The sequence below is a fragment of the Falco peregrinus genome, chromosome 17 (assembly GCF_023634155.1).
Source record: "Falco peregrinus isolate bFalPer1 chromosome 17, bFalPer1.pri, whole genome shotgun sequence".
Lineage (NCBI taxonomy): Eukaryota > Metazoa > Chordata > Aves > Falconiformes > Falconidae > Falco > Falco peregrinus.
This window is the reverse complement of record NC_073737.1, coordinates 2,325,619-2,348,457: the sequence shown is the minus strand read 5'-3', so window position 1 is coordinate 2,348,457 and position 22,839 is coordinate 2,325,619. Positions and strand designations below refer to the sequence as shown.

General features: G+C 65.5%; 1 protein-coding gene across 1 annotated transcript; it reads right to left on the bottom strand.

Annotated features, from left to right (window-relative positions):
• Positions 1–667: 667 nt before the first annotated feature.
• On the bottom strand, positions 668–22,172 carry BMP1 (bone morphogenetic protein 1). The gene is given in 22 exon segments (XM_055820326.1): positions 668–1,167; positions 1,399–1,650; positions 1,747–1,776; positions 1,778–1,969; positions 2,066–2,193; positions 2,279–2,404; positions 5,984–6,164; positions 6,284–6,376; positions 6,378–6,445; positions 6,556–6,681; positions 6,772–6,967; positions 7,262–7,407; positions 7,487–7,603; positions 8,121–8,223; positions 8,497–8,612; positions 10,213–10,337; positions 11,367–11,472; positions 11,575–11,753; positions 12,644–12,761; positions 12,855–13,007; positions 13,086–13,199; positions 21,932–22,172. Coding segments are annotated over 22 exon segments (2,946 nt in total). The 5' UTR covers positions 22,074–22,172; the 3' UTR covers positions 668–1,032.
• Positions 22,173–22,839: the final 667 nt, after the last annotated feature.

Genomic DNA, 22,839 nt, shown 5'->3' with positions numbered 1-22,839 from the left:
CAAACTCCCCCTGGGCAACGCTTTCCACACCGACCCCATTGCACATCCTCAGCATCCCGCTGTGGACGGGGAGCGGAGCATCCCCAGTGCCCCAGGCGGGCCACCAGAACACCAGATGACAGAGGGGATGCAAAACCGTGTCCCCAAGCGGCAGCACAGCAGTGCCGAGGCATGAGGGAGCATGGGGTGGACGGGGGGGCCCACGCCGCAGCCCACCAGCCATCTGCCGCTGGCTTGCTGTGGGTGCAGGGGGACAGCACGGTGTGGGGACGCGGGGGCAACACATGGCACCCACCCCCCCGTGCTGGGAAGGTGATGTGACGGGGCTGGGATGCTCTTCCAGCTGGGGTCCGGTGCAAAACGAAGGTGTGGGGGGCAGCACCTACCTGCCCAGCTGCCCAGAGTCCTGGGGGGAGCAGGCAGCTCCCTGCAGTGACAGAGCTCAGCACCCAGCACCCAGCACGGGACCCACTGCCCAGCCGTGCCGCCTGCCTTGGGGCAGAAGCTGATGACAATTAGCTGCTTGCACTGCTCCTTCAGCTGCTCCTTGGGCAGCCCCCAGGGTGGGGGTCTGCTGCAGGGTTCTGGGGTGCTCTTGCCCCCTGGTCCAACCCCGTTTTCCTCGGGGGAGGCTGGGGTGGAAGCAAAGAGGCTGGGGCTGCCCCCCTCCAAGTACAAGGGTATTTATTTCATCGGTACAAGAGAGAGACAGCACCTTCTGTGTGTTGGGCTCTTCCCGGTTACTGGTTTGTACATTCAGAGAGCTGCGGCCGGCTCGAGGAAGGGGAGCGGGTCCCGCTCAGCCCCCCCCAGCGCCGGGGGGGCGGCTGCTGGCGGAGGGGACCCCCCCTCTGCCCTTGTGCCCATGGGCGCCCGAGCCCCGGGGCCCCGTACGAGCGTGTCTTGAGTGCTGAGGTTGGCTGTGTGCTCCTCCATGCAGTCTGTGCGGGGCAGTGCTCCCCGCTTCCTTCCTCCCTGCCCTCCTCCTCCTCCTCCTCCCCTGCCCGCGGGGGGGGCCAGGACCCCCGGCCCTCATTTCCTCGTGTGCAGCGTGTCCTGGAACTTGGTGCTGGTGTAGCGAAGGTGGAAACCCTTCTTGTTGATGGTGTCGTCCGAGTGGAAGCGGATCATCACCGAATCTCCGGCTGAGTAGACCTCCTCCGGGGGCTGCTGGGGTGAGGGAGAGGGGTGCTCAGAACCATGAGCATCCCCAGGATGGGGCAGGATTCACAACGGGGAGGGTGCAAAACCATTGCACCCCCATGTACCACCCCAAATATCCCCCCAGGGATTTCTCTGCACTGCTCTGGCTTGGCTCAGCTTCACCCATTGCCCCTGCAGCCTCACATCTCTGCTCCCCCCCAGCCCACCCCATCGTTCCCCCCACCCCCAGCTCACCCCGGACCCGCAGAAGCGACCGAGGCGCGGGGCTGTCCCGTCGTAGCCGTCGAAGAGCTCCATGTAGTCGTAGCCGCAGTCGGCTTCTTCCTCGATCTCGAAGGTCTGGAAGATGAGCTCCACGCCGTAGCCCTCCTCGGCCATGATCACCCACTCGCAGTCCGAGCCCCCCGGGTAGTTGTTATCCCCAAATTGTGCGTGTGAATACAAGTCCTTGGTCTTCACCTCAGCACGGACCTGGCCCCCCGCACACTGGGGGAGAAGCCAACAGCGGCGGGGGGTGGGGTGGGTGGTTTAGGAGGGTCCGCGGTCTCCCCCCGCCCCAGCACCAGGTTTCCCCAGCCCCACGGTGGTACCTGTGGTGTGGGTAGCTTCGAAAACCCTTCTTCTGGACGGAGTTATCGGAGACAAACTTGAGGAACATCTTGTTGCCCGAGGAGATGAGGGGCTCAGGCTCTTTGGCTCCACAGAAGCGGCCGAGCGCTGGGGCTTTGGCATCCTTGCCGTCGTAGATCTCCAGGTGGTCGTAGGCGCATTCCTGCTGCGCTTCCACGTCCAGCTCCGAGAAGGTCTGAGGAGGCGATGGCCGAGCCGCTGGCACCCAGGGGGCTCGCTGGACGGGACCCCCTGGTGCTGCCCACCCCCCTGGGACCCCCTCCATCCCTACCAGCTTGATGCGGTGCCCGGGCGTGGTGCTGATGGCCCAGGTGCACTCCTTCTTGCTGGGGTATTTATCAGGCCAGTTGGGGCTGGTGATGGTCCCCGAGATGGATGTCACCTTATGGTCGCAGCCGGCTGCGGGGACAACGATGGGGTCGTGGGTGCATGGGAAGGGGGGTCCTGCTTGGGGACAGGGAGGGGGTCTGGGGTGCAGACCCACCTTCCTTGCAGTCGTGCTTGTTGTCGTGCAGCACAAAGCCGCTGCGGCACTGGCACTCGTAGCTGCCGAAGGAGTTGAGGCACTCATGCTGGCAGCCCCCGTTGTTCTTGGAGCACTCATCCTTGTCTGCCGAGAGAGCAGAGGGACCGCGGCTGAGCGGGGTGGGAGGGCGCAGCCGCCACCATCCCGGCACGGCACAGCCCTGCCCGCTGCGTGCCGGTCCCCAGCCCCACGCCGCTGCCCTCCGGGGAGCAACCAGCCAAGCAAGCGCCTACGGCCAGCAGCAAGCAGATCCACCGTCCCTCCTTGCCCGAGCCCGGGCAGCCCCCACGGGTGGGTGGGATGGGTCCTCCTCTCCATGGGCTCACCCACGGGCACAACCATTACCTGCTTAGGGTACGGATGGGGAAGGCAGAAAAACACACAGTGACAACCAAAGATGCACAAGAAAGACCAGGACGCGGGTGTCCCTCTTTACTCATCGATAGGGAAATGTCACAGACACGGTAAAAATCGGGAAAAAAAAGAACCACAAGGTCAGCTGGTCAATGACAAAAACAACGGGAATGGGGGTAAAACCAAAAAAAAAAAAAATTTTTCCAAAAAAAATTAAAAATAAGGCCAACAACCAGTTCTGTCAAGCAAGGGGGTGCCGGGGCTGGCGGCACGGCTCGGCTCGGCCCCGGTGTGCTCCCCACGGCACCCGGGACCGCGGCGTTCCTGAGAAAGATGGAGAGGACGGGATGGCTCAGGAGGGGCCCCGCGGCCGCTTCTGCAGGCGAAACTTCAGGCCGGGTGGGCGAGATTTCGGGGGCTGCAGCTGCTGCTTCTTCTCTGCAAAGAGAGAGGGAGAAAGGCGGGGAGCGATGGGGGAGTGGGGGGCAGTGGGGGGCAGTGGGGGCGGCGGGCATGCAGAGCGGCAGCCGGGGAAGCAAGGCAGCGGAGGGGACCCCCGCGAGCCCCTCGTGCAGCTGGGGCTCAGCGGCGAGCGGCTCTGTGGGGAGGAAGAGGAGGAGGAGGAGGCGGCAGTATGGTTGGCCCTGGGAGGATGAGGATGGGCTTCGGGTGGGTTCCTGGGGGTGGCCGGGCTGGGGGAGGCACGGGAACGGCAGCGGAGGGGTTCGGGCTCGCCCGGAGCAAGGTGCCCCCCTGGGCTGGCCCGTACTTACCTCCCGGTGCCCACCACCTGCCTGAGGTCCCTATGGCCGGCGTCTCGGGGCTCACCAGCCCCCCCCCCCCCCCCCCCCCCCCGAGCCCCCGCTTTGGGGCCAGGGTGGGATGCTCCATGGCCCGTCGCCCCTCCTTACTCCCCCTCCCCATGGGGCGATGGTTTGGGGAGTGGGCAGCGGCAGGGGGGGAAGCCAGCAGCAAGCGGGCACCAGCCACCCCAGCATCCCTCTCCGAACTCATAGCGATGCTGGAGAAGAGCATCCCTCCTGGAGCCAGCAGCAGCAGCGAGGGGGGGTCCTGCCCCAGCCCCCCAGCCCCTCGGGGCAGCCCCAAGCCCCGCGGCCGCCTCTCAACCGGAGGCTGTAACCTGACGTCTCCTAGGTCTGAGAGAGGAAGCGAGGCGGAAAGGCTCGTTTGGGGATGGGAAGGGGCTTCGGATGGGCCGGGTGGGCTCAGAGCAGCTCCAGCACCGGGGGGAGCGAGCGCGGCATCACCCCGCCGGCAGGACGGAGGGAGCCTGGGCGGGTGAGACAAGAGCGGAGAGAGTTGGCAGAGGAAAGAAGCCCACCGGGTCGGTGTCTTTAGCAATCCTTTATTCTAACCAGCTTGCTCGCTGCGACCCGGCATTGCCGTGCGCTCACCGTTATCCCGGCGTGCATCCGATGGCTCCGGGCTGCTCACCGCCCCGCAGCCCCCACCTGCACCTATCACCCCGCTATGGACCCCCCGTGCACCAGGACTCGGTGGAGAGCCGGGGGGACGTACCTGGGTGCCGACACCGTGGTGGATTCCCGGGCGAACGCATCCTTACGCGCAAGCCGATGGGGAGCCGGCTGCTGCCTCCCATCGCCCCGGCCCGCGAAGAGGAGGAGGAGGAGGAGGAAGAGGAAGGGGCCACATCTTCATCGGGGGAAAACGGGTGCCCGGGCGGCCAGGCTGCCCGTGGCACCGAGGGGCAGGGCTCGGTGGCTGTCCGGGGAAGGGGCGCAGAGACCCTCCGCGGCTAAAAAGGAGCCGCACGGGAGATGCTTTGCCCAGGACCGGCCGGGAGAGACCCCTTGGGGGGGGGACCGGAGGAGGGACCCTGGTGTAGCCGAGTCCTCCAGCGTGGTCCTGCTGCCAGGAAAGCCCGAGACCTGAACGGGGAGAGGCAGAGAGGGGGTTTGGTGGTCCAGGATAGGGGCAGCCCCCATGGGACCACCAGACATCCCAGTGAGAGAAGAAAGGCAAAGGGGAGAGGGAAGGAGCCCGAAGCGTGGTGAGGGGATACTCACCCGGCTGCCCCCTGGTCCCGCTGCCACTCGGCCGCTGGGCTTTCCCGAGGTCTCGCTTTGCTGGAGGGTGCCAGCTCCCGACGGCTGGGCCCCGCTGGGCCACCTTACTTGCCTTGGTTTTAATTAAAAAAATAAAGCAAAGACACTCTACCCCCGGCCCGCGGGTCTCTGCCCCTCTGGCCAGTGGCCGGGCTGCCTTGGGGAACCCCGAGGACTCCTGGGGGTGCCGGGTTCCGCCGCTGAGCAGCCACGCTTGCCCCTCAAAAATGGCCTGGACGGGGCCAAAAAGCAGCAGGAGGTGCAAGGCATCGGTGGTCTGACCCAGCCCAGCCCAGGAGGTGCTGTCGGTTGCTCATGGCCGGGCTGACGTCCAGGGCATCGCACCGTGCCGAGCGGGACGCTCTTTTGCAGGAGGGTCCGACGGCAGCCCCCCAGCCTGGGGACCAGCCCTGGGTGATGCTTGGCCACGGCCAGCGGTGCGTTTCGCTCCGTGTCCCCATCCCTACCCAACCCAAGACCCAGCCGAAGGTGACACCATCTCCTGGCGGGGTGGCCCAGGAGATGCAAGAGGACCAGCGAACAGACAGGGAGAGGCAGGTAATGGTTTTCGGGAGGAGGGACCACTCCAGAGACCTGAGACGTGGTGGTGGCCGGGTGCCGCTATCCCCCCCCCCGCCGGTGGTGGCCGGGATGCGGAGCATCCTGCCCAGGAAGCAGAGGAAGCCCGTGGCCGTGCAGCGTAGCGGGGTGTAGCAGCGCAGCAGGCAGCAGAGCGGGGCATTGCCACCCTCCCCACGGCAGTGCTGCCCGAGGGGTGCAGTGCCCGGCCCACGGTGGGGCTGGGGGGACAGAGAGCTGCTCCCCCCTGGCCAGCGCTGGCCCCTCCAGGGCTAAGCGCATCCCAGTCCCCAGCGCATCCCCCCTGCCCCTGCAGATGCAGCTGGAGCCCAGCACCCACCGGTCATTTGGGGACCCCCCAGGAGCACCCCAGCATCTGAAGTAGAACCCAATTGCTCTCCAAAAGAGGGGAAAAGCCCCAAAAGGCAGCAAAACGTGCTGCCAGCCAGGCTGCCAGAGGCTCGGAGGGGTTCAGACCCCACAGGGCAACGACCCAGGGATCACCCTGCCACCGGGCGGGGACCGGGGGCTGCACCCCCTGGTGCGGGCAAGGACAGGCGTTAGCGGTGGTTTGGGGGCGCAGGGAGGGTCAGCTCAGTGAGGGAGGGCAGGGGACGCCCGTGCCAGGGCCGGGCGGCTCTACCTGAGAAGAAATGGGCTTTGAAGCCCTTTTTGGAGACGGTGTTGTCGGACTTGAACTCGATCCTCATGTTGTTGTACTGGGAGGTGATGACGTCCGGCTTCTCGGCGCCGCAGAACTTGCCGTGCAGCTTGGAGTCGGCGGTCAGCCCGCTGCGCACCTCCACGAAGTCGTATTTGCAGACCTGCGGGATGCAAGGGCCGGGGGACACGGGGCTGGCGGCACGGCCGTGCCACCCCGCGAGCCACCAGCAGCATCGGGGGGCGCGCACGGCGGAGAGGGGCTGCTCCCCGGCTGACTCACGTCATTGCCCTCAGTCTCAAAGAAGTCAAACTGCAGGGAGATGCGGTACTGGGTGGGGGCCACCAATTGCCAGATGCAGTTCTTGTTGGGGGGGGTACTCCTTGGGCCACCCCGGGCTGGTGATGGAGCCGTTGAGCTTGGTGAGGAACCCTCCGCAGGCGGCTGCAGGGCGGGAGGCACCCAGCATCCATCACGTCCCAGGGGGTCCCTGGGATTAGGGATGCTGCCTGGGGTGGGGGGTGGGGGGTGGGGGGTGGCAGGGGGATGCTCACCCTCGCAGCGGCGTTTGTCAGAGGCCAGCTCGTAGCCGGGGTCGCAGGCGCACTTGTAGCTGCCCAGGGTGTTGACGCAGCGCTGCTCGCAGCCGCCGTTATTGGGACGCGAGCACTCATCCACCTCTGGGCAGGGACAAGGGGGCTGAGCGGGCAGGCAGGGCTGCTGCCCCCTCCCCCCCCCAGCCCCTGCTGCCCCCCCGGTGCATCTCCTACCTTTGAAGAAGTTGACGGCGAAGCCCGCCTTGTTGATGGAGCCGTCGGAGACGAATTTCATCCAGAGCTTGTTGGAGGTGCTCTTGATGTCGTCCGGTTTGTCGTAGCCGCAGTAGCGCCCGATGAGGCTGCTCGACTCGCCGCTGCCGTCCCGGATCTCCAGGTAGTCGTAGGCGCAGCTATCGTGCCTCTCGATCTGGCAGGCAGGGGGACACCGTCTTGGCCCAGCACCCCCAAACTCTGCCCAGCCCCTTCCCTTATGCCCACGCTCTCAGACCCACGCACCCACCAGCCCAGGGAGCCAGCCTGCTGCATGGGGAAACTGAGGCACAGAGGCGGTGGGGAGGGACGTGGGTAGCCGGGCAGCAGCAGCCCCACGCCTGTCCCATGGGGTGCGTTGGGTCGGGGGGGTGATGCTGGGGAGATTTTCCCTTCCCACCCCAGGGAAGTGGGGGGACTGGTGCGGTGGGGGGAGGGGATGGTCGCCCACCTCGAAGGACTGGAAGGTCAAGCCCACGTGGAAGCCCTCGGAGACAGTGATCTTCCAGACGCACACCTTGCTGGGCCGGTAGTCATCGGGGTAGTTGGGGGACTGGATGTGCCCATTGTCCTTCTTCACGTCCCCCCCACAGATGGCTGGAAAAGGGAGAAGAAGCTGCTTGAGCCCCCCATGCCCCACCGCCGGCCCCGTTGCCCCCTCCCTGCCCGCCCCTACCTTCGTAGACGGCAAAGAAGCCTTTGCCCACCCAGTTGCTGCTGCTGCGAAACTCAACCCAGAGGCGGCTGTCGGTGGAGATGATGGGCTCGGGCAGCTTGTTCCCGCAGAACCTGCCTGGGGATGAAGGTGTGCTGGGCTGCCGCTGGCTGGGCACCCTCCTCTTCCTCGCCACCACATCCCAGTCCCCCCCAGCACCCCTTGCCAGCATCCTAAAGGGAAAGCGCTGCTTCTCCCCCCGCTCCCCTCCGGCTTGTCTGGCTGTTTCACAGAACGTGGTTATTTCAGAGTGCGGGGTCAGCTGGGATTTGGGGAACGTCCAGCTCAAGGGGACGGGATGAGATACTGGCATCTCCCTGGGGAGAGACGTGCTGGCCAACTGGGGTTTTCACCAGTTTCACTGGTGTGGGCGAGCAAACCGGGAGCCCCTTTCACCCTCAGAACCCCTCCGGGGCCAGCTCCCCCCGCCCCAGGGCTTTGGCACACGACAGTCGGGCAGGGATACAGGCGGAGGGGAGCCCCTCACCCCGCTGCCTGCACCCGGAGCATCCCCGCAGGGCAGAGGTGAGGGCAGCGGGCAGGCAGCGGGGCAGGCAGTGCCGGCCGGCCAGGCTAACAGCTCCCGGTTGGTTACCTCGCAGCGTGGCCTTTCTCCAGAACCCGTCTCTCACCTCCACGTAGTCGTACCAGCACAGCCGGCTTCGGTAGAGGTCCAGGGTGGTGAAGTTCAGGATGATCTAAGGTTGAGGAGGAAGAAAAACGTGGGGTGAGCCCCCTCCCCGCGCCCTGCGGGGTCTCCGTCTGCCAGAGTGCAGTGCTGGGTGCCAGCGGTCCAGATGGCCCCTGGACCCACTCTGCGGCGATGCCCGGCAGCATCCTGGACCGCGGTGAGGCAGCGGGATGCTGGGGTTAGGGGCACTCCAAAGAAAGGATGGGAGATGGGGCAGGGAGGGAGAGGAGGAGGGCCGGGAGGAGGTGGGGTGCCTCGGCGCTGCGCCAGCAGCTGGTACCTTCTCTCCGGGGGTGACGGAGATCCTCCAGACGCAGTGCATGTGGGCAGAGTATCCGTTGGGGAACTCAGGGGAGGAGAAGTTGCCCTGGCTGTCCTGGAGTGTCTCCCCGCAGGCTGCAAAGGGGGGAAAAGCAGGGGTCAGACCCCCGGGAAGCCCCCGGCATTGGGATAGGCAGCGTCGGGTTTGGACCAGCTGCTTCGCCCTTTCGCCACCCACATCCTCATCCCCTAGGACCGCTCTGCCAAAAAGCCCCATCGCCGCCCCGCTGCAGCAACCCCCAAAAGCCCCAAACCTCACTGGCGTGGCCGGCGATGCCCCCAGCTCCCCAGCATCCCTTCGCAAACACTGTGCCCCCCTCCCAGCCGCCGACCCCCAGGGGCAGGATCCATCCCGTGGCCCCCCTGTGCCCTGCCACGCCGTGGGGGCCCGGCTCGCCGCCTGGGCTCTGGGCAGGTTTACGCAGCCGTGGCTGGATCCGACCCAGCGCTGCCATCTGGAAGCCACATGACGCTGCGGCCACGGCACACGGCGCTTCGCTCCGGCTGTCGCGGGGCCAAGGCAGCCGCCCCCCACCTCCCGCTCGGGGGGCCGCGAGATGAAAGGTGAAATGTTAAAAAACAGGCAGCTTGAAACCTGGGCTCGTTGCCTTTTTTCCCTCCTGGCTTTACAGTGGAAACAAAGGGAAAGGAAAGCCAGAGTTGCAGAGGGGCTTTTTGCTTTTGGGCTTCTTTTTTCGGGCTTTCTTTTTTTTTTTTGCCCCTCTCCGAGCTAATCGCTTTTCCTGCTTGTGCTCACAGTCCTGCTCCCCTGCAGCCCTTGAACGCGGCATGGCCGGCTGCTGGGGCCCCTCACAAAGGCGTCCCTCTTCCAGGCTGCTAATTAGTTGCTGGAATTAAGCAGGAGTGTGTGGGAGCCAAACTCCTTGCAGATGTTGCCGGTACAGTCCCGGAGCCCACGCCTGCAGCCGAGGGACTCCGTGCCAGTCTCCCCAGTGCCCAGGGCAATGCTGTTCCACATGAGCCATGGTCCACAGCACCGTTCAAGGTGCCAAAACGTGCACCGGCCATGCCCACCATCCCTCGGCCTTGGGATGGGTGCGGTGGGACCGTACTGTCCCATCCCACAGGTAACAGCCCTGCATAACGCCCGGCCCTGCCTCATCCAAAACCTTCTGGCTGTTGGGGTGGGTCAGAGGATGCTCTTGGGGGATGGTCTCTAAGGATGCTTTGCTCTCGGAAGACGCTCTGTTGTCAGAGGATGCTCTCAGGGGATGCTCTGCTCTTGGAGGATGCTCTTTGGGGGATGCTCTAGGGGGGATGCTCTTTTCTTGGAGGAGCGGGAGGAGAGGGCAGCTGAGGATGCCCTTGGTCACGGGGGCAGAGCCCCGTGGCTCACCGAGGTCTTGCATTTGGCTTCTGCTCACAAACACCCCAGAAAAGTGCCATGGATGGAGAAAGGCAACTTTTGTGGTCCTTGCAGGGGGTCTGATGGTGAGGAAGACCCCAAAGAGCATTGTTCCATTGGAAACAGGAGCTGCATCCAGGGTGATGCTTTCCTTGTCAATTCTTGGGGTGAAAGCGGAGTCATTCCCCGGGAGGCACGGCCTCGTGCACGCTGACCCCAGGCTGATCAGCCTGGTGGCCGCTGCAGCCCCCCAGCAGTGACAGACCACCCCGGCCCGGGGCCTGGCAGAGCCGTCCCGGTGGCACTCACCCGGGCAGCGGTAGAGCTTGCGGGCCTGGGCGATGTCCCCTTTGCTCAGACGTGTCCGCTGGCCGATGGCAGGTCGGACCCCATTCACGTCGTACTTGGGCAGGATGGTGTCCAGGAAGATGCCCCTAGGGCGAGAGCAGGCAGAGGCTGAGCAGCGGCTGGGAAGCACCGGGTTGTGGCTGCTCCCTGAAGGATGCTAAAAACAGCCTGGCTAATTAAGGCCTGCAGGCCGGTGAGTCAGCGGGGACGTGTCCCTGCCAGAGGTGACCGCGGGGACAGCATCCACCCTGCCCTGCAAAGGGATTCCATGGGGCTTCATCCTGCCCGGCATGCTGTGGCACGGTGCTGCTGGAGACGGGAGCCTTGCACCACAGGCATTAACTCCATGCAAGCTGCTAACCTGCCACCGTCCCTCGGGGCTTGGGACCCTGTGCCACCTTCCCTTGGGGCTGGGGACCCTGTGTCACCATCCCTTGGGGATGGGGTCCCTGTGCCACCATCTGTTGGGGCTGGGGACCCCACACTACTGTTACTTGGGGCTGGGAACCCTGTGCCACCTTCCTTCAGGGCTGGGAACCCTGTGCCACCTTCCTTCAGGGCTGGGAACCCTGTGCCACCTTCCTTCAGGGATGGGGACCCTGTGCCACCTTACTTCAGGGCTGGGGACCCTGTGACACCTTCCTTCAGGGCTGGGGACCCCGTGACACCGTCCCTTGGGGCTTGGGACCCCATGCCACCATCCCTTGGGGCTGGGAACCCTGTGCCACCATCCCTCAGGGATGGGGACCCTGTGCCACCTTCCTTCGGGGTTGGGAACCCTGTGCCACCATCCCTTGGGGGTGGGGACCCCACACCACTGTCACTTGGGGCTGGGGATCCTGTGCCACCTTCCTTCGGGGTTGGGGACCCTGTGCCACCATCCCTTGGGGCTGGGGACCCCACACCACTGTCACTCAGGGCTGGGGACCCTGTGCCACCGTTCCTTGGGGCTGGGGACCCCATGCCACTGTCCCTCGGGGCTGGGGACCCTGTGCCACCTTCCTTCGGGGTTGGGGACCCTGTGCCACCATCCCTTGGAGCTGGGGACCCCGTCCACAGTCACCAGCGCTGCAGGGAGGACGGGGACGTGCGGGCGAGCCACCCCAGCCACATACCTGGAGAAGGTGTTCCTGGCGTAGTGCATGATGCTGTCGAAATCATACGTCTCACCCAGCGACTCCACCTCCTCCGGCTCCATCTTCAAGAAGTTGTACTCCTGCCCTGCGGAGGCAGGAGGGAAGGGGACACCGTCAGAGGGGACCCCGGCTTTGGCAGCACCCCATGGCAGGGAGGAGGAGGAGGAGGAGGGAGGCTGGTCCTTACCTGGCTGGATGTTCTCCCGGATGATGGAGACATGGTCGTCCCGGTCGGGGCGTGTGTGCTCGTGCCAAAACCCGATGACGTGGCCCAGCTCATGCACCACGATGCCGAATTTGTCACAGTTTTTGCCGATGGAGATGGCCTGGGGTCCCCCTCCTCGGCGGCCCACATAGGAACAGCACCTGGGGGGGAGATGGGGGGCACCAGGTGGATCAGTGGGATACCCCTGGGCCGTGGCCATCTCGGCGCTTCCCGGGTAAAGACATGACTGAGGGTGGGAGCATGAGCCCCCCTGGTCCCGTGCGGTGTGGACGCATCCCTGCTGCCTCAGCCGGCTGGAAGCTTCAGCAGCGCTGCCCACGCAGCGAGCTCCATGCCTCCAACCCCAGCTCTGCCTGGAAACTGGGAGAGCTCGGCTCCTGCCCCCAGGCTGCCTAGCAGGGCACGGCACAGCGTGGCACGGCTGCGGGCAGCCCCGGCATCCCAGGATGCTGCTGCCACGGGTGTCCATCCTGCACCCGGGATGGCCTCTTGCCCGTGCCCAGCTGCTCGGCTGGTCCGTGCCGGATCCAGGCTCAGGGTCCGCGCCCGTGCCGGGGCACAGGCCGGCACCCCCCGCCGCCATGCACAGCCTGTTCCAGGGGAAAGCCTCCTCCTAACCACCATCTGCTTGGCTGGGGCTGTGCCCTGACGCGTGAAGACGCTGAGCTCTTCCAAACCCCTGTTTCCTTTGGCATCAGCCCCGCTGCAAGCCCGGGCTGGTGCCGCGCCACCGACCTCAGCCCCCAGCCCGGGGTGACGACTGCCACAGCTCCCAGAGCTCCTGTGCCCCTGCCACCCGCAGGGACCAGACCCCAGGGACGGGTCCCCCTTCGCACCCCAGCCCTCCACGAATCCCAGTGGCTTGAGGGCCAGCCGGTTAGCACCACGCACGCGCCGACACGGGTGTTTTGGTGCCAAGGCACGGCAGCCAGACATGCTAATTACTGCTCCCACGAGCTGCCACGCTCCCTCCTTGCAAAAGCCATGGGACAGGGTGGTCCCGGTGCCTGGGACCCCCCCTCCAACATACCCACAGGGCCGGTAAGTGAAGACGATGTAGCTGTCCTCGTCGTTGCGCTCCAGGAAGGTGACGCAGGTGTGCTTCTCCCAGTGCCGCATCGCCTGCCGGAAGATGGCTCGCTGGCTGCCTGCAGGAGGGGGCGGCGGGGGCCATCAGCCGGCGTGGGGAAACTGAGGCACGCCGGGGATGGAGCATCCCCCCCCGGCTCGCCTGCACTCACCGCTGAAGTTGCCGCTGATCACGTAGGGGATGACCCCGTCTGGCCACACTCGCTCCGGCCGGGATGTGGCAGCACGGCGGCTGCGTGCCCGCTGCTGGCCCCGGCTGCGCCGTTGGTGGCCCGGCCGCCGGCTGGCACTGGTGGCATTGCTGCCTGTGGGGGTGGGGGGGGGTGAGCGCAGGCAGCCCCCGGGGATGGAGGTGGTTGGGAGGGCTGGGGCTGCGGTGGTACCTGAGGAGTTGGTGGGCAGGTACGTGATGGTGTGGCGTGCCAGGTCCACCACCCGGTCCACCTGGAAGAGCTTCAGATCCTCCTCATCCAGGGCGATGTCTCCCAGGAAGGCAGCTGGGGAGGCGGCGGGGAGGAGGTGTAACACCCCACGCCTACGCCGGGGGACCCCAAACCCCACCAGGGCTGGGGTTCCCAGGCCCAGCCCTTCCGCAAGCTGCTGAACAGGAAGGCAAGCCCTTCCTCCTCCTCCTCCTCCTCCCTCTTTCCTTCAGCTGGGGGCTGGGAGGGAAGCGAGCGTGGTGCCAGCCGGGCTCCCCCACTCCCCAGCCCGCCACCGTGTCGGCTCTCCCAGCAGCTGGAGCCAGCCCCACGCTGACATCTGGTTTGCATAAAGCCCGGTCCATCACTTTTTAGGGTTTCTGTTATTATTTGTGTTGCAAAAGTGATTTTTTTCTTCCTTTCCCTGCCCACCACCCCACCCCCACCCCCCCCTGCTTTGTAAAACCCAACACTGGGCTCGGGACCCCCCTCCTGCCCCCCAGCCCGGTGTGAGCTCCAGCAGCCCCAGGATGCTCCGATGACCTCCAAGTCATCTGCCACCACGAAGCGAAGCCGTATGGCCCGGGAAGCTCCGGCTGCGCCCAGCACCCACAGGAACGGAGCCAGCCGAGGGGCGTCCGTCTGTCCGTCCATCTGCCGGGGCCAGGAGCCCCTCCAGCACCGCTCTGCCAAAGCTCCCGCGGGGCCGGGGCAGCAGAGATGCTTCAGCGTCACAGGGCTGGAGGACATAACGCTGCACAGCCCTTCCTCCTCCTCCTCCTCTTCCTCCCACCCTGCTCTCTGCCCTCCCGCTCGCCACTGCTTCGCTGTGAGTCAACGCTGCAGGACGCGGTTCCCGGCTTCGGCACTTGGCCGGCGCTGAGCCCCGGGGACCCGGCTTTTGCGGAAACGCCGCGGCTTGAGCACGAGGGCTGGCTGAGGTCATGGCGTGCCACCGCGCCAGCACCGGCACAGAGGCTCTGGATGTGGCTGCTGTGGGGTGGAGCTGGGTTTCTCACCCGGGTTTGTGGGTAGATGGGGCCAATGGGTGGTCCTGGGCACCCCCTGCCCTCGCCCAGCCCATGGGGAAGGGCAGGGAATCGGCAGCAGTGGGGAGCGGGGTGGCTGGACCAGCGCAGGGGTTGATGGAGAGCGGTGCCAAGTTCGTGCTCCAAGCAATTAGCAAGTGGATCCCAAAAGAGCCACTAATTATGAAAACAAGATGGGACAATTAGGATAACCCTGACAGGTCCAAAACAACCAACACGGGGGGGCCAGAGGAACAGCCTGGGCACCCCGGTGCGGCCGGACCCTGCGCCTCTGCACGGCACCGAGCCCAAACCCTGCTCTGGCAGCAGCGTGGAGTGCTTTGGGGTGAAAAAAGCCACGTTTTGGGTCTGTCCCCAGCACCGGCGGGGCAGTGGGTGCATCCCAGCAGAAGCAGCTCTGGGGTGGAGAGCAGACCTGCGGCAGAGCCAAGGGAAGAGCAAACAAGCTGGGGCCGGCACCTCCCCTGGCACCAACCTGCCGCTGGCACGGCCAGGCTGCAATTTGAGGGCAGAGAAGAGGCAGGATCTGGCCCTGGCCTCCCTGCACCCTCCCCGGGGCAGGCAGGGAGAGACGTGTCCGAACGGGCAGCGTGGGGGAGGACCAGGGCCGGGAAGAAGGACGAGCATCCCGTGCCAAGAGCTGCATGGAAAGACAAGGGAAAGTAAGCTCGCTTACAGCAGAGCAAGCGCCGGCAGAGCCAAGTGATATAGAAACCATATGTGAGGGATTTGGGATACGTGAGAGAGCCGGGCAGGCGAGCATGGGGACGTGGGGCTGGTTTCCCAAGCAGTGCAAGGCAGCTCGACTCCCCAAAAAATCCCTGGCCTGGGGGGGAAGGAAGCTTGCTGTTCCCGGAGGGAACACTGGAGACGTGGGGTAGTGGCGAGGGGGTGTCCTGGCAGCGATCCCCGTTAAGGACACGTTGGGGACAAGCCCAAAGCGTTGGACTGAGAAACTTCCACGTTGGTTTGGGCTCCGGCCGCCTCCTCCTCCCACTCACTCCCCATGCAACCTGGCCCCGGCAACATGCAGAGTGGTTTGGGGGGTCTCTGCTCGCCAAAATCCCCCAGCCGCTGCTAACCTCCCCAAGGGGCTTTGCCAGAGACGCTGCCATGCTGCTGCCACTTGTCCCTTCCACTGTGTGCCACAGCAGCTCACCAAGTGAGCATCCTCCCTCCGAGGTGGAGGGGACCCCCTGCAAGTGAAGGGGACCCCCTGCAAGTGGGGGGCTGATGGGGTGAAAGCGCTGTGCGGGGGGCAGGAGGGGTCCCAGGCCTGTGGGTGGTGAGGAGCTGGTGGGGGGCTTGGCAGAGCACAGGTCAGAGCAGGGGAGAGACATACGGCAGAGCCAGGCTGGGCTTCAGCGGGGAGGTGCCAGCCCGACTTGGAAGCAGACAGCACCCACCGAGGCACCGCAGCTCTTGGCACCCATGCCCTGCAGCACACACCCTCACCCTGCCGCGGCACGGTGCCGCTCGGGTGCCCAAGAGAGCCCAGGGCTCCCCAGCCATACCCATTGTGGACCCAGTGCCCTGAGCTGTTCCCAGCCCAGGAGGCCGTGGGCTGTGCCGCCATCCTGCCCTCTGCTCAGCCCAGCGCTGGCCCTGCAGGCACTGGGGGCAAGGTCCAAGCCGTGACGGAGCCAGCGGGGAGGATGCAGTGCCAGCGGGGCAGACGTGATGCCAGCAGGATGCGGTGCCAGCAGGCACCGGCTTCAAGGGCAGGCACTGCCATGGGGGCACAATGACCCCAGCGTCATCCCCATCGGCCAGGGTGGAACGGGGACAGAAATAGGGAAGGGGAGAGGGGGAGCATCCAGGCTCTGGCCATGCACATCGCTCCCACCACCCAGAAAACAACCAGCTGTTTGGGACCTGCTGCTGAGACTCCCACCGAGCTCTTCCTCACCCTGAAGCCAGGAGATAACTCAGCGCTCCGCTGTTGTTTGACTTTTTGTGCTATGTGTTTTCTTTTGGGTTCTTGGAACGGTGACGTAACCCCCGGGGCTGAAGCTCTAGACAAACAAGGTTTTTCATTCGGACCGGGGCCAACCCCTGCAGCACCCTGTGCCGATGCTACAGGCATCTCCTGCCCGCGCTGTCCCTGCAGGGTCCCTCTGTCCCTACTGCCACAGCACGCCAGGGATGCAGGAGCTACTCAGCATCCTTGATACGCATGGGCAGTGGAGAGGGGTACCCATGGGCCTGACCTCTCTGGCATCACCAGGAGTCTGGAATGAGCCTGACATCGCATTCCACCAAGGTTGGGAACCATATTGCACGACAAAAAAAAAAAAAAAAAAAAGCGGGAAGAGACTGGGGCGTGAACACAATGTTCTGGTGAGCAGGCAAAAGCAAACAGAGCGGTGGGGAAGCCTTGGCAGGGGACGGCAGCAGATAGGACAGGATCATGTTCCAGGTCAGTCTGGGGCAAAGAAGCCCCGGTGCGTGGCACTGGCTGGGAAGGACCCTCATACCTGTGTGACTCCCACCGCCCTCAAAGCAGCACTGGGCAGGATGGGCTCCGGCAGGACAACCAGCATCCCCTGCCTGGGAGCAAAGGCTCAGCCCAGCCTTCTCTCACTGGCTTAGCAGCTCCAGCCCAGCCACTGCGAGTCCTCGTGTGACGCCGAGCCACGAGCATCGCTCCTGGTGCGAGGCTGGAGCAGAGGGGAGGGTTTGGAGTGTGTGAGAAGGCAGGGAGAGAGCTGCTCTGCCCCAGCCGGGGACGGAGGCATTGCGGGGTGGGATGGAGGAGAGAGGTTTAATAGGTAGATCCCAGCCTCAGCCGCTGCCGGGTCATAAAGCTGTGGAGTCACTGGGGCAGCATCCCACTGGCTCAGCAGAGCCGTTAAATATGTGAGGAATGCTCCTTGCGCCGCCCCCTCGCCCCCGCACGCCAGCCCAGCTGCAGCTCACGGCAAAACACACCAGGGCCATGGCGAAAGGAGCGGGCACCCTGGGCTGGGGGTCCCCCCTGGCCTCGGGGGTCTGCCCTGCCCGGAGAGCCCCGGGGTGGAGGCGTGGGTGCGAAGGCGGAGGGATGCAGAGCATCCCAGGGGCTGTGGGAGCAGGGGAGCAGCCCCCGGCTCCCGCTGCCTCCTGCCGAGGTCCCTGCTGGGTGCCAGGCGTCCCCCTGCTCCCCACAGCCTGCCAGCAGCTGGGAGAGACCCCACGGATGGGATGGAGGCATGCAGTGGGGGCAGCCGGACCTTCTCCTCTCCCCCAGCAGCGACACAGCCCCTCTCCTGGTGCCCCTCGCCGGCAGCCGGAGAGAGGGAGCCGCCAGCCTGTAAACGCCGGGGCGAGGAATATTTGCTTTCCCAGAGCACCTTCCGACGAGTGCAGCAGGCACAAAGCAGGAATTCAAGCCTTGGCAGTCAGGCTGGGAGCCAGGCCAGATCACAAGCACCTTTGCAACCAGTGGGGAAACTGAGGCACTGGGGGACAGAGCCGCTCGGCATCAAGGGGCAGCCCCCCTGGAGAGCCAGTCCTGGCACAGAGCTCTGGACCAGTTTTGTACCTGCAGGCAGGCGGGACCCCCTGCCTGCTGTGTCCTCACCGGCGCATCCTTATCCCAGCCAGTGCCTTTGTGAGACCTGGTGCTGTACCAGCACCCAGCACCCTCCTGCCGGCAGCCTGGCTGTCCTCTCCCCAGGGTGTGGGCAGAAAGAGCATCCCAGCAGCCGGGGAAGGCAGAAATGCTGAAGAACGGTGTCCAAGGCGGAGGGATGATCTCTCTCCCTAGTTCCCCTCCTGCATTCGTCTGCGGTGCAAGGCGCATCCCGCCCGGACGCAGCATTCCCTGGGCATCCATGGCCAAACTCCCTCCGCAGCCCTGGGTATCGGCGTGTGGGCTCTGAGCCCTTTGCCCACTCTGTGCCGCACAGCATCACGTAAAGTAAGCACCGTGGGAGCCTGGCTTCTAAACACACAGCCCGCGGCAGCAAACTGCTTCCAGCTAAGGAGTGTCCGGGGGCAGGAGGGATGGTTTGGTCACTCCAGGGAAGGATTTTCCTTCTGCTCCTCTCCCATGACAGCAAAAAGAGGAGAAGGCCTCAGGATGCCAAACCTAAGGCATGTCAAAGCCCCCGGGATGGAGCCAGGAGCTCTGTGGAGCCGTGTGCGGGGAGCAGGCTCTCCCTGCCTCCCCTCCAAAGCCAGGGCGCTGAGCAAAACACAGCCCGGGCCAGCGGCACCGGTCACTTGTGAAAGGGAGAGCTGCTGGAAAGGAAAATATTTGCAAATTGCTCTGCCAAGGGGACCGGAGGGGCAGGGGGGGGGCTTGTTGTTGCATTCCCCTGCAAGGAGGGGAGCCCAGCGGCAGCGTGGCGAGAGCAGGGACCGGAGCCCATCGGTGATGGGAACGCGCCCCGACACCTGGCTCGGTGCATGTGGGGGTAACGCCGGCTCCCACAGCATGGGGCGGCCACGCCAGCAGGGCTGGCCCTGGCAGCGTCACTGTGCCCGTCCCTGCTGCCCAGCACCGGCTCTGCCACCGGACAGCAGCTCCCAAGGGCTCCCAGACCTGTGTGCATCTGTCCCAGGGCTCTGGTGGCAAACACATGCTCCGTTGCACTTTTATTGCTCAATCCTGTCCCCACCAGGCCCACCCCAGGCACCGGTTAACTCTTTCCAAAGTTTGCTCGCAACTCCCTGGCCGCGCTGCTTAAGGGGCATATTCTCATTGCCTTTTGCACGTGTCTGGAGGGGGGGCTTGCCATGCAACCCCCCCCGGGTAGATGGGACAGGGGTGACCGACAGCCCTCGGCCAGGTTGTAAGCAGGACACCCGCTCTCCGCAGCTCAGCGGGATGCAGCAGGACACTGGCTTCTCTCCCTGCCACGATACCAGAAGCCTCCGGGAAGCCCCAGCAAAGCCACGGGCAACCAAGAGGGCACGTTCTCACCCAGAAAACACCCCTGTGGCACAGCCAAGATAAAAAATTTAGGGAAAACTGCCCATGAGCCATGCTCCCTCCTTTCCCTGTATCCCTCCAGGCTGCTTTGTTCTCCCTGGGTCCGGCCGCAGCTCCCCAAGGCCGCCCCATCCCACTGGCCATGTGTTTCCCAGCCCCAGCACGGCGGCGGCGGCGGATAAAGCCTCAGGAAATGCTGTCTCCCCCCTTGCCACGACCCGCCGGCGTGAATCAGCAGCCGGAGTGTTTCCCAGGAGCCGGGAGCAGGGGGGGCAGCAAGGGCAGGCGGGCGACCGAGCCCCCCGGCTTCGCCATCGCACACCCGGCCCCCGCCGGAGCATGCCGCCGCGCCAAACGGGTGATTACACAAAGATAAAGCAGATCCCGGGATCAGGCTGAGATTTCCAAGGTCTCTGTGCCATCCCGAGCCCTGAACCGCAGGCCTCCCGCCGGCCCCGGCTCCGCGGGTGGATTTTTACCCTGCATGAATAAGTGACATATAACGGCTGGAAAATATTTTTGGGCAGCTTGACAAGTGTGACTGCAACCAGTAGCCTCCGCTGACTACGCCTGGAAAGTGTAATCTAGGTGAAACCCAGGCAGCCGGAGCCAGAGCGCTCCAGGCACGGCTGGGAAGCTCGTATGGCTGGGGAGGGGGGCTCAGGCCCCCAGCCCCGTCCATCCACGTGCTGCACCTCTGCCCACGGCTCTGCCACCGCCCCGTGGGCAGGAGATGCTGAGCCTCCCCATGAACAGCACGGGAGAGCAGATTCCCCCTAAGCACCCATCTCGGGGGGCTGCGTGAGCCCCTGCCAAGCTGCGCACCACCACGCTCCCCTCCCCACAAGCAGGGTGACAGCACGGCTGTGGGCGGCAGAAGCATGCCAGCCCCCCAGTTTAGCCAGGGACCCCCAGACGTGGCCATGGAGCTGCACATGGGGAGTGAGGCGGGCTGCATCCCTGCGGCCAAATTGCTCAGCAGCCCCCCCGGGACCCCTGGGATGAGCCAAGAGCAAACCCTGGGGCTGGACGTGTTTGGTCAGTGCTGGTGCAGGCTCGGCAAACACAGCGAGCCCCGGCTGAGCTGCAACTCCAGCACGGCTGGGGTGGCGGGAGCAATGCCGACTGCCTTTCCCAGCCGGAGATGCGACCAGGATCCGACCCGCCGGCTGCTCTCTGCATCGCTGGGCACCGAGACCTGGATATCCTGCTGACCGGGTGAAGGGAAACTGGGGCCACGGCTAATTCCTCCCTCCCGCTGCCCGGGGGTTGGTCCAAGGGCCGGATCTCCCAGCGGTCCCGTTTTGGCATCCCTGGAAGAGACGCGGCGGCACGGGCGGCTCTTCCCTGCCCGTGGTGGGGATGGCCCGCTGGCACCGCTGCAGGCGGGTGGCATCACCGGGGCGGCCACCGAGCTGCGGGCAGCCATCGGGTGGCCTCAGGATACCTCTGGCATGAGTTGTGCCAAGGAACCCAAATTCCTCTCCCGGTGCTTCCCCTCCCAGTAGCCCTGTTGGGAGCTGCGGTGATGGCGAGGCCTCGGTGCTCAGAGGTTTCCAGCTCAAAGCCTGGGGAAGGGGGGATTCATCACCCCAAAACAAAACCAAGCCCATGCATGGGTCAGGGGGTGTCGCGGGGGGCTCTGGCTGCTGGACCCCACCATCCTGGCCTTATGGAGCCCAACCCAGGGTAAATCCCCGGTTCAGGCGGTGCGTGGCAGGGCTGGATCCCCCCCCCCCCCCCCCCCCCGGGCCCCCAGGGAAGAGCTGCTGTAATTAAATTAGTCACATAAGGATCTCGTAAAGGCAGGCGGGGTGGGGGGAGCAGCCGCTTCGCTGCCCCGGGAGGCGATGGGGGTTTTGGGGTGCAGAGGAGCAGGGAGGGGGGGGCAGCCCTGGGCCACCGGCAAAGGCAGCCTTAATTAGCTGGGTTCATCAGCGGACGAAGCCCTGTCTGTGCCGCGCAGGGGATGAAGCGGGAGCGCGGCGGAGGCTCCAGCCGGCTCTTCCCGGACAGTTTTGCAAGCCTAGCTGTTTCAGCCCGGGAGGGCAGGAAGGGAAGGATTTTTGGCCAGAAAAAGCCCTCATGGAGACAGACTTATATCAACAGCCGCCTTCCAGTGCAGACAATGCCATTAAAGAGAAACGTGATCCTCCAGCCAGGACCCCGCCAGACCCCTGCCCTCGCCTCCGTGCGCAGCCCTGCCTGTCCCTCCCGTGCCTCAGTTTCCCCCCTCCCCAAATCCTTCCACCGCGCTCTGGGAGACTGGGGCTGTCCCCCCACCCCGCGGCACCCAGCCTGCTCCCAGCCCTCCCAGAATCTGAAGGACAGCTCGGCAGCCCCCCGACCCAGCACAGAGGGACCCCAGCCCCTGGCAAACACCCTCCCGGGGCTGAGCCTGGCCCGGGACGGCTGCAGCCCGGGGTGGGGGGTGGCGAGCTGGCCCTCGCTGGGCTTTGGGAGCGGGGAAAGCCAGGGGGCACGGGGCGCTGGGGTGTGCTGGGGTGGGCTAAGGGGGGGCTGCCCGCTGCCTTTGACAGCTGTCGGTGCGGCCAAGGCTGGGGAGAGAAAGCGGGGCGCCTGGCCAGCCCCCCCCCCCCCCCGCTCCCCCCCCTAAGTACAACCAGATGCAGCCCCGAGCGGGGCCGGCTGTGCCCCCACCCCACCCCGGGCAGCGGGGAGCCCCCGGCCCCGGGGCCAGCACGAAGTTTCCCCGTGCAAAGCCCCGAAGTGCGGGGCACACTCACACTCACTCACACTCACTCACACTCACACCAGCACCCCCCGCGCTCCCCTTTGTCTGCCCGGCCGCCCCCCGGCGCGCATCCCCCGGGTCCTACCGGCTTTGCAGGGGTCCTTGTAGTCCAGGGGCTCCGCGTCCTCCTCCTCCTCCTCCTCCAGCACGTAGGAGTAGTCGGGGAAGTGCATGGCCCGGGCCAGGAGCAGGCAGAGCAGCAGCCCGCAGCTCCGCAGCCCGGCCATGGCTCCGCGGGCAGCGGGCGGAGGAGGGGGGGCAGGGGGGGGCGGCTTTTTTCCCCCCCCCTCTCTTCCCTTCTTTCCTTCCCTTCTCCGCTCCCTTTTTTTTTTTTCCCCTCCTCTCTCTCCCCCTTCTTTTTTTTTTTTTTCCCCTTGTTTTTTTTTTTTCTTGGTTGTTTTTTTTTTTTTTTTTTTTTTTAGGGAAATGAGATCTGGCGGGGGCGGGTTCAAGCGCGGAGCTCGGCCCCTGCAGCCCCGGGCGCAGGGCTGGGAGCGGGGCCAGCGCCGGGGGGGCGGGGGGGGGCCGCGTTGCTGCCGGGGTCCCGGCCCGCAGCCCCCCCCCCAGCCACCGACCCGCAGCCCCCGGTCCCGCTCCTGCACCCCTTGGTCCCGGTCGTGCCCCCCCCCGTCCCGTCCCGTATCGTCCCGTCCCGATCCTGCCCTCCCCGGGCTCATCCTGCGTCTCCCAGCACCATTCCTGACCCCCCCCGGTCCCATTCCGTGTCCCCCAGCACCGATCCTGCCCTCCCAGATCCCATCCAGTGTCCCCCAGCACCGATTCTGACCCCCCAGATCCCATTCTGCATCCCCCAACACCGATCCTGACCCCCAGGTTCCATCCAGTGTCCCCCAGCACCGATTCTGCCCTCCCAGATCCCATTCTGCATCCCCCAACACCGATCCTGACCCCCAGGTTCCATCCTGTGGCCCCCAGCACCAATTCTGCCCTCCCAGATCCCATTCTGCATCCCCCAACACCGATCCTGACCCC